General features: G+C 40.1%; 1 protein-coding gene across 1 annotated transcript in view; it reads left to right on the forward strand.

The window, feature by feature from the left end:
• LOC134541725 (collagen, type I, alpha 1b-like) overlaps positions 1-3,953 on the forward strand; it is an 80,565-nt gene extending 76,612 nt beyond the window's left edge. The window contains exon 7 of the mRNA XM_063385372.1: positions 3,773-3,953. Within this exon, the coding sequence (XP_063241442.1) occupies positions 3,773-3,953 (181 nt within the window). The remainder of the gene's footprint in view (positions 1-3,772) is intronic.
• The last annotated feature ends 9,606 nt before the right edge of the window (positions 3,954-13,559 follow it).

Genomic DNA, 13,559 nt, shown 5'->3' on the forward strand with positions numbered 1-13,559 from the left:
TTGCGTGCGTACTTTATTAAATCTACGTTGGTGAGCGGTCGTTTCGGTAGGGAACTTAGGATTTTCTCTTTACTCGTTTCTTTTTCATGCCTCGACCTGCCTTGTGAGGTCGTAGGTACAGTCCTGCGCCGTTTTTTTTTTACCGATGGCAATGGCTTCCATGTTGGCGTTGTGTCGTTGTGCTTCCTTTAATTGATTTTTCTGGTTCTTGCTAGTGTTGACTGCTCTAGCGATATTTGCCGCGGCTGCTGCGATCCCGCCTAGTGCACCAATAGCAGGCACCAGCAGCGGTAAAAACCCGCCCTTTTTCTTATTGGATCTTTGTGTCTTGCGCTTCTTGATCTTGCGACACCTTGTCCGGCGACGAGCACCCATTCCTAATTTCGTCTTTGCCTTCATGATTTTAGATACGCTCCAGGCCGCGATTTTCTCTCCTAGTCCCGCGTCCGGCGATTTGCTTATTACCTCGGCTTCCTGTGCCAATATCTCGTCGGCCCGGTGCCTAGATTCCAGATCCTTGCTTAATGAATATGCGATATCGTGCTGCTTGCACTTTTCGTCGAGAGAATTAATTCCCACGTCACCTCGAGCTAACCTTTTCGCTAGTTTCGTGCCGGGGCCGCAAAATCTGTAGCCGGGAATGTGTAGCTCGAATGGTAGATTGTTTATCAGCGAGTTTACGAGTCCCGCGCCAATGTGTTGTTTGTTCCTGCCTCTTCGAGACATTACATGCAACTGACCTAATATCAATAAATACGATTTCTCTTATAGAATTTTCGTCAGTACGATGGAGGTAGTCAAGCAAGATGTTTGTTTGCCAGTGTGCATTACGCAAGACGATGAAACTATCGGTCGTGAATCACGACATGGTATATTATTACCGTCCACCGTACGTTGCATCATAGCAGGACCGTCAAACTGCGGCAAGACGTGTGTTTTACTGAGTTTACTGGAGGAGCCAAACGGTCTTCGGTTCAAGAACGTTTACTTGTATTCCAAGTCGTTGCAACAGCCAAAGTACCAGCGCTTGGCCGCTGTTCTTCGCTCGGTGGATGGTCTGGAGTATTTTCCGTTTAGCGATAATACCGATGTGGTGTCTACCGACGAAGCAAAGCCTAATTCCGTGTTTGTGTTCGATGATGTGGCTTGTGAGAAACAAGGCGTAATACAAGAGTACTTTTCCATGGGTAGACACGCTAAGGTAGACTGCGTATACCTGTGTCAGACGTACGGTAGAATACCCAAACATTTGCTGCGTGATAATGCGAATGTAATAGTTTTGTTTCGCATGGACGAACTTAATTTACGTCATGCTTACGACGATCACGTAAACACCGACATGTCGTTTCAGGAATTTAAAGACATGTGTTCCTTGTGTTGGAAAGAAGAACACGGATTTCTAGTCATCGTAAAGGACTGGTCTCTATATAAGGGCAGGTACAGACAGGGTTTCGATCAGTTTATCGTCAAACATGAATCATAGCATTTCGAAATTTGGACGTAGCAGTGGAGCTCCGCGTACCGAACTATGCACCGTGAAACATGATGATGAAATACGTAAATACATTTCGCTATTCGGCCAGGAAATAAAACGCGCAAAGGACGAAATATTCGTGTACCTCGTAGCCATAGACCAGCGCGTGGAAGCTTCGGATTCTCGAATTCGCGACATGATCGAAGTATCGAATGCACAAAGACGCGACGACCTAAAGTCGCTTCTGTCAAAACTTAATTTACGTCTGGGGTCTTAAGGTGCTTCGAGATAAACAGTATGGATGTTAACACCGATTTGGCTAAGCAACTGCACGATGTCATCGAGGCCATACGAACAAAGTACTTGCTCGCCAAGCAACATAGATTAAGCGACGAGGTTCGAAGAGAGGAAAAATTGAGGCCCTTGAGTGCGCGTCTGGATAGTTTCATAGCCAGGCGAGGGGGCGTCGAAAACGAGAAACCGACTAAAATCGAAGTAAAAGAGGAGCCGCAAACTACGTCCACGGGCAAACGCAAGCGGAGTCCACAATTAACAGACGATTCCAACGTATCTACTAGCGAAGACAAAGTTCGTGTCGGTCGAACTTTTAGGAAGAAACCTCGAAATAAAAAGGGTTTCGAAGTCGGTCCTCTCGCTAGCGAGTACCTGGCCTCATCTGTGCCTCGAAACAGCGACGCGACGTATGGCGTGCATAAACGAGGTAGTAAATGGGTCCTTGGTTCGAAGGAAGTACATTTCGTGTCCGGCGATAATATTGAATGTGGAAAAGAGGTGATAAAACTTACTCGCGGATTATGCGAACTTTTGTTTCGTAAAAAACCGCGACGATATTCAGAGGTGGATTTGCGAAAATATAGAAGATTGCTAGACGCTTCCAACGCCGTTTACGTGAAAAATGACCCGAAAACAGGTCGATTCAAAGATTATGAACATGAGAAATATCCTTTGATAGCTAGTCTTTTCTTAGACATCGAAGGGGCCGGAATTTATAAACTCGACACTGGTAGAAAATTGGACTATGTATATTATGACGACCCCAATCAAATAGTTGATCGTCTTAGACTGCTACAGGCATCTCAGAGCGTGGGAAATAATTCGCACACCAACGAAATCACTTCCATACTTAAAAAATTACGGGAAGCGGGATATATTGAATAGTGATCATGTCAAAGTTTGCCATTGCGGGCGAGTTGCATAAACCCACAAGACGTAATTATCCGCGACGAAAAATAAAAATCAAAGGATTAGACGACAATTGGCAGTCTGACCTGATCGAGATGATTGAGTATTCGCGTGTGAACAAGGGCTACAGGTACATTCTCATAGTCATAGACACTTATTCAAAGTTCCTGTGGGCTAGACCCTTAAAACGGAAAACCGCCGTGGAAGTTACGAATGCCATGGCGGATATTTTGAAACATAAACGAAGACCTTCGATACTGCAGACGGACGACGGGAAAGAATTCTACAATGCATCATTCAAGGCACTGATGAAAAAGTTTGGCATTACGCATTATTCTACGTTTAGCGGTGTCAAAGCGTCAATGGCAGAACGAGTGATTCGTACGATGAAGAATAAACTGTATAGGAATTTTACAGTGAACGGTAATTACAAGTGGCTGAGTTTACTTCCTAAACTGGTACGAGAATACAATTCTACTGTGCATTCTACAACGAAAATGAAGCCAAAGGACGTAAAGGACAATCGACTGCTTCGAACTGTGTACTCCAAGACTAATATACTAGATTCGCGAAAGAAAAAAGCGAATATCGGCGACATTGTGCGGATTTCGAAAAATCGCGGAATTTTTCACAGACCTTACAAGGGGAATTGGACTGGTGAACTATTTCGTGTATGTAGAATAAAAAATACGTATCCGCGTACTTATTTTCTCGAGGATCTGAAAGGAAAACGTATAACAGGGGCGTTTTATGGAGAAGAGATTATGAAAACTAAATTTCCAGATACTTTTCTCGTTGAAAAAGTGTTACGGCGTAAGAAGGGTAAGGCCTTAATACGATGGTTGCATCATGGACCAGAGTTTGACTCGTGGATTGATGAAAAGGATATTTTAAAACAATGAGTTTTTTTTTTTAAATTAAATACTTGTGTGTGTAAAACATATTTTGTATAAATAAAACTTTGTATGTAATAAATTGTATTTTTTTTTAATTTCTGTACGTGTATATATGCGTCATGCGGGGAGCGTGCGAGAAGCACGGCTGCTCCGTTACGCGGTCGGCCGGACAGTGAGGCGACTTTTACCCCCTCCACAGCGCTCGCGGCGGTGGTGGGGGTCCGGCGTCCCCTGGCCGCGGCGGTGGAGGCGGGGTGGAGGTGGTGGGAATCTTAGTTTGCAAAAATTTCCCCTCCTCTCCCCTGGACCATGCTGGTGCATCTTCCCCCTCCATGTGGCTCGCCGAACCGTGGGACCCGGCGCTGGGGGCAGAGACCTAACGTCCTCTTCAAGGACTCGTGTGCTGGTCGCCACGTGCTAACAATATATTAAAAAATTATTTTATAAAGAATAACTTTTAATATTTATTACAAGTATAAAGTAATAAAGAATTTATTTTTTTTCCAAGTATAAAGATGTATAATTTTTTTTTCCAAGTATAAATATGTATAATTTTTTTTCCAAGTATAAAGATGAATAATTTTTTTTCCAAGTATAAAGCTGAAAAGAATTAATTTTTTTTTACAAGTATAAATATGTATAATTTTTTTTTTCAAGTATAAACATGAAGAGATATTTTTTTGTTTTTAAAAACAATGTGTGTATAGTGACTTGGGAGGATTTATTATTACGATAAAACACAAACATTAAAATTTTTTTTTTCCATTTTATTTTCTCTGCGTTTCATACATACATATATATATATACATCGCTCACACATTAGTTTTTGCCCCAATTCCCCCTCCCCCCTACCAAGTACCTTCTTCGTACCGTTTAGACGTAGAATTATTTTTTTTATATTCATTTGTTTAAAAAGTTTTTTTATACATACTTTAACATCAAAAACATTATAAGAATTTTAATTTAGTTTTGTAGATATACATTTTTAAAAAAATATTTCTTGATTACAAAGTTTTTTAACAAAGATGCAAAAAACAAAATAGTTGTAAGAACATGGCTATTTTTTTCTTCGTTCACGTTTTGATTAAAAAGATTCACTGCATAAAATATACAACATCAAAATAATAATATTTATAAAGTATATGACGGTTAATTTTTGCATTGCCTATGAATATGCATTGCCGCGTTAAAGTTAGCGTCAAACAATAGTTTTGATCTGGCCACGGGACACAGTTCACGACAGCAAGGTGTCTCAAACTTTGAACACTGTAAATATTTCACGCTATACTTGTCGTCACGCAGATCACTGTTCTTCTGTGGACTCTGGTATGGAGCGATGGCTATCCGTATACTTCGACACGGGATGATGATGAGGTAGCGATGGCGACGGTGTAGACATTGCAGAACTTGACATTCGGCGTGATGCAATTGACGTTAGTGGCGTTAATGGTCTCGACGGTGTGGGAGATGACAAAGATGGAGATCCGTCACGAGATGTATCAGGCTCTCGGGCAGCACCAGCAATGGTGGTGTGGGACAATGACGCCTCACGTGATGGTTCATGGTTCACGAACTGACGAGAGCCCGCCTCTCCAAACACTTGACGCATAGGCTCCACTGGTGAGAGGTCACGATCGGGGGATCGACCCCGTGGCTCGTCTCGCGACCAGCGACGTCCCTGTCGTCTGCAGCACTCGATGGCATACCAGTTGTGAAGGTACGTTTCCTCGTCTTCTTCATCGCTCATATCGTCACTACGTATTTGCGTCGAGGACTCCAGCATCCATGGGTCATAGATTGATTTTTTCGTTGACATGTTAGTTGCTGCAAGGACCACGATGCTGGTGAGGAGGAACTGAGGCAAAAACTGGCGGCTCCCGGGTCCTGCGGCCGGTATTTATACTTTAAAAGGTAGAATAGGGGTGAGGAGGAGGGTAGGGGTGGGAATGACGGTAAAGTGAGGGAGGGAGGGGAAAAAACTAGAGTAGTGGTGGAGGAGGGTGGCTATTACGATGAAAAAATAATAATAAAATAAAAAAGGGGATGGGTGGATCGTCGTGTGCGAAAAACATAATTTTTTTATGGGGGGGGGGTGGTGGAGGGGGGGGGGGGTGTAAGTTCGTATATGCATTGGTAAGAAGTGGTGGGGGTCAGTCTGCCAGCACCCACTGTGAGGGAAGGATCGGTCGCCATTTTTAATTTTTTTTGCACCCGTCGGGTTCGAACCGAGGAATCCAAACTCCGTGTCGTAATTGTAAATTTTAAAATTATTTATTATTAAAATTTTATTAAATGGATTTATTAATAATTTTTAAAAGAAATTTCGTTGAAATCGGATAATAAATAAAAAAGTTAAAGATGGCAGCCGTAACGGAAAATGCAACGGTGACGTCATCCAATATGGCGGAAAACACATCGCCGGAATTTTCGAGAACACAATGACGTCATCCAATATGGCGGATCCAAGATGGCGGATCCAAAATGGCCGCCGCGGTCAAGGTAAAGGTCAAAGGTCAAGGTCACATCCATCCAAGATGGCTGCCGTGACGTCACAACACAAGATGACCGCCGTGACGTCACACTCCTCAATCCTCAGCCTGAAGCCTGCGCTCGGATGCCCATTTACATACTACTCGAAGCAATCATTTTCTCCCCGTTACTGAATATTTGGTTTTAATATAATTTCTTGGATGTAAGCCATTGCAGGTTTGCACTGTTTGTCATGAGAAAAATTCATAACTGCAAAAATAAGAATTAAATCAAAAAAAAAACAACCGAAATCAGACGATGTCAAACAAATAGACCCAACGATGTACCTAAACAGTTACTATGCACAACCCAACAACGACAGTACTGACGAACACATTCAAACTTAAATATCAGACAGCACAAGTATATCGTGAAAGGAATTTTGTCAAGCAGCACAGTTGAACAACGACGAGACAGTTTCAACAATAACAATAAATGCTGACACGAAAGACTAACCTAAATCAGTCGATGCCAAACACATATACCCAAGGTAAAACAACGACGAAGGCACAGTCGAACACATTCAAACATACATATCAGACCGCACAAGAAATGCCGTGTCGTCGTTGTGTTGTCCATAATATCTATTTATCTCTATCTTTGTGTCCGTATATTTGCTGCGTTGTCCAGATTTTGTTTTCTGCCTGCATTTATTGTTATTGTTGAAACTGTCTCGTCGTCGTTTGACTGTGCTGTTTTTATTTTTCAAGACAAAAATTCCTTTCACGAAATTCGTCGTTTTGTTGTCCATAGTAACTGTTTAGGTTCATCGTTGGGTCTATTTGTTTAACATCGGCTGATTTCGGTTTGTTTTTTATTGTGTTTCCTTATTGTGTATTTATAAGGTTTTCCCATTACAAACAGTGCATAACTGCAATGACGTATGTTCAAGAAATGGTATTAAATCAAAATTGCCCATTGCATAAATAATTTAAGAACGTAAAACATATTTTGGGGGCGCCTCAATAAATTTAGTGAGTAACCAAATTGACTTCTCACATTTTATGTAATATTCAGTTGAATTACAATTTTGTTTTTTTGGATTAACGAAATCTTTCTTACTTCAAAATATTAGCCCTAATCCACAAAATAAATTTATTTCGCCATAAAAAAAAATTTCTGTTCCAAACAAAACCTTTTTCTCAGTGTGTTTAGATTACTTATCTGTCAAGCACAAGGAGCACAAGGTGAATAATATTTCATTACTGGTCTTCTAAATAATAATAAAACAGTTTGATGCAAACATTAAGTACATTTTATGAAATGATAAAAATATATTGGAAACACAAATAATTAATTTTTAAATTTTTATCTATTTTTTTTTTTGCTCAATAGTCAATAGAAAACTACTTGATGGATTTTAATGAATTTTTGACGTGACGTCTAATAAATCTATGAACGCCGCTGCATGCACGAAAAAGTGTCCCGTTACGCACATTGTTCCACTTTGACGTGTCCCGTTACGCTCATTGTATGTTTGCGCCGCATCTTTCTTCCACTCGATTGGAACAACAATCGATTTGACTTTTAAATCATGTTTTCGTACTTTGAATTATTAATATTATGTAATTTAACGATCGTCCACCGATTTTCAGCACAATCGGTACGGTTATTTAAAAGTAATGTAAAATTTTCAAATACGTTTTTGTACGAACAATGGTGTTTTACAGTTACACATAATAATTCAAATTACACCCGGAATCTTTTGCACAATGTTTTAAAAAATATTATCACACATTATAAATAAAATTTGGTGTATTTGGGATGCGTATTTGTTATAAAAACGTGTTATAAAAATAAAATAATATTATTCCCCTACCGTTCTGCAATCTACGGTGACGGACGCGAACCGAATGAATCGCGATATCTATCCGTTATCGCGGGAACCAGGCATTCCTTAATACGTATTTTCCTTTGTTTATCGCGAGGGGCGTTATTATTAATGAATTATAAATAAAATTTCGTGCCCGGGACCACAATTGCATATCATTATGAGCACTGGAAGACATAAAAACGTAAAATATTCTCGACGAATTTAATCTCGGCCCCAGCGCACCACGAGCGTCTGGGTTGGAGATAAAAGCCGAAATTCTTTCTTAAACTTACTAATACTTATTTTATTAACATCAAGGGCATTTTTATTAAGTTCTACGTTTAATTTCACGACGAACAAACTTCGTTGTTAAATGTGTAATTGCGAAAAAGCGTAAAACATTCTCGACGATCTGGAAGTTAAATAGCAAACATGTATAAAAGGTATAGTTAAAATAATCTGTTCGTTAAAGTAATAAACATATTTGAATTAATGAGTGCAAATAAAAGAAAATTTATCAATTAAATTGTTGATTTCATTTCACTTCGTCTTTGTATCCATACAAAATAGTTATATTTCAATAAGAATGATTCTAATTTATTCATAAAAGTATGCAATCATTTCATCAATGTTTTGTTACGACGTTGTCACGTTAAACTATCGTCCGTAAACCGACTTTACAGACAAACCAATATTTTGTTTATTAGAAAGGTTTTTGACTAACTTAAAAACAAGACAGGATTCCATTCTTAAGGAAGTGAAGTAGGGATAAACAATGTTTTAATATGAATTTTATATCTCTGAAACCAATCAAACATAATAAAGTATATTGGGTACCAATAAAAACATATCAAAACTAGCAACCATAATTATATTTATTGCGTAATTCAGCCCGTAAGGATTTCAAATATAGTATGTTTCAAAGATCACCAATTACGTCTCCGAATTTAACTAGGCGTAATAAGTATTTTTGGATACCAATAACGAACATACAAAAATTAACAACAAATATTTTACAATTTTACAAATTTTAAAACCTGTGGTTGGTAAACGGTGTTGCTGTTTTTAAAAACGAAAGAAAACTTGTAATTCAATTAAAACTAGGAATAAAGGACTTAAAAAACCTGCATCTAGAGTAACGAATATATTTTATTTTGCGTTCATGAAAATACATATTTTAAATGGGGGTGAAAACGGGGTATGTTTTTATTTTTATTTAAATAATATTATTTCCGAAACTCATAGTGGTATTAATAATAAAAAATAATAAAATGAAAATAATATTTTTTATTACTTTCAATGTTTTAACCCTTAGGGGTGTAAAGGGGTTAAGTTTTGTGTAAAGAAATATATATATATATATATATAAATTTTCGAATCTTATTTTGGATCAAAAGAATATAAATTTAGAATAAAAACGTATATAGATTTACGAATGAACCTAAGAGTTCAGGTTCATACTGAGAGGTATGAATAAAAAAAGGGGAATTATCTGGAGGCCCATCTGCCCAATATGATTGAAAGAACTGACATCTGGATTTGGACATGAACAATGAGGAGCTCATCACTGTGCTGCTAACACAACTATCCTAAAGTACCAAGTACAGCTGTCAAGGCGCACGTTTCGCGACTTCACAGTCTTTCGCGAACAACTACTTATATATAACCGATTCCCGAAGCTTACCCGAACAATTCCACTGAGAGACAACTCTGAGAAGCACGGATCTTACCACAACAACCCACACATTTAAGTGCTCAGCCACTGGCAAAATAGAAATTGACAGAAGTCCCGTGAACAGAAGGCTTTAAATACCCTTTCACGGAGGGAGGAGTGTCAGATTCATCAATGGTCACCTCCCTGGAAGGGATGTTTTAAGGGAGAGGGGAAGGCATACAACAGCTACTTCTACTCCAAAGGAACCCTGCTTTACAAGAAACGGCCGTAAATAAGGTCATCAGGGACAATAATATGAGCGTCACAGCGAGTTGAAGGCTACAAAGACAGGACAGAGACAAGTCTGCCCCTCCAGCTTCATGGCCCTTCAGATCGAAGGAAGAATATAGAGAGAAAAGGGAAATTCAAACAAACGGTCAACAAACCAGCCCTCCGCCAGTAGCGCCCAAAGATCGTCCGCCACAACACAAGCACCCATTTGTATACGAGGGTCTGATCAAAGACCGCCAGGTCAAGACGCCGCAAGCAGCAATTACAAATTATTTTCACTCGCATTCATCATCACCAATCCACCTCCGGCGACAAAAGGTTATTTCGAGAGGCAGCAGCCACTTAAAATTTCTGCGAATAGCTTTAAAACCCAAAAAGGTCAAGTGCCTACTGCGCCACCGTTAATAAGTAAATTGATCACATCAGATAGCCAGGTCCGGTGCACTGAAGGTCTGTCAAACTAAGACAAAGCCCTTGGTTCCAGACAAAAGATTAGGCAGTAGTGGCACCATGATATTGGTGCTGATCTAAGTTTCCTAGATTATAAGATATTTTTAGTTACAGTGTTATTACGAGAAGATGAGAGGGAATTATTGTCTGAAGACACATCTATGATCTATTATCCAGGATAAAGAATATCTGCCCGGAAGCCATATTATCTGTGAATACTCAAGAAGTTTCTGTCCTGCTGAACAGTGGAGTAGAGGTTTCGTGTTTTAGTGAATACCCTTTTTCAGTGCCGTCACACAACAAAGATAACTACTACCAATAATTTCGTTTCTAAGTAAAAAAATAATTGGTGGGTCGTCATGCGCTAGCCCTGTTGTACACAAAGAGGCACATTGTTAGGAAGCATATGTACTGGGTTAGAAACATAGAGTGATTACAATATTTTTAATGCGTTATATTAATAAACAATAAACAAGCAACAAAAGAGCATCAATTTCTCTGCTACTACACTGAATGCAAGGAACCCGGGCACCGTAACTATTTATTAACACCAATTCCTATTCCTATCAAAAAATATTTCAGACCAGATGTAAGACTAAAAAACAAATATATTAAAAATAGTTGCCTTTAAATATCGAGAACATTAAAATACAAAAAAATCAAAGCAAGTACTATTAAATTCCTTGAATTATGAATAACACACAAATTAGAAAAAAAGTTATAGCAACTAATTAAAATCAAACATAAACGAAACAATCATTATAAAAACAATAATTAATATCAATTACAAAGTGAAGCTTTCAAGTTAAGCACAGTTAATAAAAAACAACTCTAATTATGAAAACCCCTACTGTGGTGAAAACCTGTAACTGCCTTTACTGTCACTGTGTAGACACCATGGACTTATGTATAATTTACGATACAAAAGTCTCCACACCTGAAATTCGAAAACAGTCGCCTCACGAGTCCTAAAAATGCTGCGCGGCTGCTCGGAGACTCCCCAAGTCCTCGGAGGGGGATATCAGGCGCCGCACAGAACTATTCCACCAGCTGATCGCCAGGGTTTGTCAGGCTCTTCATATGTCAGCAGCCTCTCAGAGCTGACTGACAGCTTGTTCATCTTATTCCCACTAATACACATCTTCGAAACAAATCTAGGAACTCTTCTTAACTTCAACGACCAGGTCCAAAGTGGATTACACTAAAACTACTCTCGCAACAAGCCGCTCGTACAGTCCACACCAGTCACTCGTGCAGTCCTCAAAACTTATTTAAGTCCGATACGGAGATTATGTAAGGTATTGTGGACACAGAAGTAAAACTTCACCAATAGCGCAGAAACTTGTGAATGTTACGCAGCGTAGTGAACTGATGACATTGCCGTATATCACTTATCAATACGTTTACGTAATGAAAACTCATATGTCTGTCCTTAAGCATCTGTTCATACATGTTATGTTCAAAAGCCGACCGAGTGCTAGTTACTACGTACAAAATGGCCACCCAAGCCAGGTCAATAGTGTCGTGGCCCTGTAGAAGTAAGCAAAATCTTGTTAAGAATTATTCCTTGGGTGATCTCTTCAAAAACTAAGTCCTGACTGCTGTGCCGGAAATTAGGCATTTCGTCACCTTTTTTTTAATTTTTCTATAATTTTAAATTTTTTTTGGAAATCTTTTTTTAATTTATCTGGTTGTTAAGGGGGTGATTTACTCTTTGTTAGGCCGGTGTATGCCACGTGTTTAAACTTTGTGTCAGTGGACCGAAGCCCCCTTTCTCAGGGGGCCTATCTGATATTTTGCTGTCTAATGTGGGCGTGGGCAGCCCGGTTGAAATTTCTCTCGCCTGCAGTCACGTCCCGAGTTTGTAATTTTATTTCTCTTCATGACCAAAATTGCATAGAGCAGCTTCTGGGCTGCAAGCTGCTACTTCTTAGAGGCCTGCTGAGAATAGCAAGTCTCGTCACGAATGGGTCTCCAGTGGACCTGCGTTCCCAGCGGAGTGGTGTTTTCTTCCCACCCTCCCCTCTCCGCCCTCTCCACCTTAGTTCTGAGAATTTATGCTAGGAGCAGTGACCTGACGTGAACTTAGCCAAGACGATGGCCTATTTCAAGGACCTTCTCCCTGGTCCTACAGAGACGTCCACGACATCTAGCGGCAGAAAAAGTAACTGCGTGCCTGGTCGCCAGCGTGCAGAGCACACCCTCGTGACACCTGGTGGCAAGTCAGCTCACCGCCTCAGTTAGTTCCCCTTTACGCCGCTAGAGAGCAGCGCCGCGGCGCCATAAGGCCCTATGCTTCCTTCTCGCGGCCTGTAGAAGTCGATTATTTTTAGCTTCCTGTTACCGCCGGTTGAGAGCGCTCATGTCGTTTGTTGTCACGCCCACCTCGGGCACCTTCGCATGTTTTCGGCATAGAACCGAACCTTCCCCCTCCTTCTTCCTAGGGGCTTTAGAGCCTGATTTAATAAGGAGCCTTGTCTGCCATCGCCGAACTCAGCACTCTGACCTCGGCTACTGACCACGTCTTCTCGGCGTCCTCTGCACTAAGAGGCTTTTCGCGGGAACGGCGGTTTTCGGTTGCATGAAAGATGTAGTCAGTTGCTTAAGGGTTGTGATCCCATTTGTACAGTAGCCAGTCAGATGTAGTTTTTAGAAAAAGTCATGTCTAGTGAAAGTTTTTTATTTTTTTTTAATTCTTTAAAATTTGTTTTCCTTCGCGCATCCGCGATTTCTCGGTGCGCGTCTTCCTGATGTCGGCGCGAGACACCTCGGAAGCCCTTTTTCCACACCCTGTTTGGTGAGTAATCCGGCTTTTATTTTCCTCCCCATATTCCCATTTGTTGGCCTTTCGCGCCAACTGTATATGACTGTCTGGAAGCAGGTCTAATTCGTTTTGAATTTGACTTGTGTTTCAGATAGGGTCCAAGTTTCTGGGGAGAGAAATTTCTCCCCGCATGATCTTCGGGACCTCCAGCTGATTTTCCCCTTTAGAAGAGTTTTCCTCTCTGTCCGATGTCATCCTGGGAAGACCCGGGTGATATGAGCTATATATATATATTCCACTTGCATAGAAGGAACTAAATTCATTAAAAAGATACCAGCGAGCAGTGCTTTAAGAACATAATCCTCAAGAACATGGAAAATCAAGGAAACTAATAATATATGTAACCATTGGGAGAATCAAATTTTGGTGCAATACTTTAAAGATTTGTTAATGTAATCATTTGTTTGTTAAGGTGAAATATGTAT

This window comes from Bacillus rossius, assembly GCF_032445375.1.
Source record: "Bacillus rossius redtenbacheri isolate Brsri chromosome 4 unlocalized genomic scaffold, Brsri_v3 Brsri_v3_scf4_1, whole genome shotgun sequence".
NCBI lineage: Eukaryota > Metazoa > Arthropoda > Insecta > Phasmatodea > Bacillidae > Bacillus > Bacillus rossius.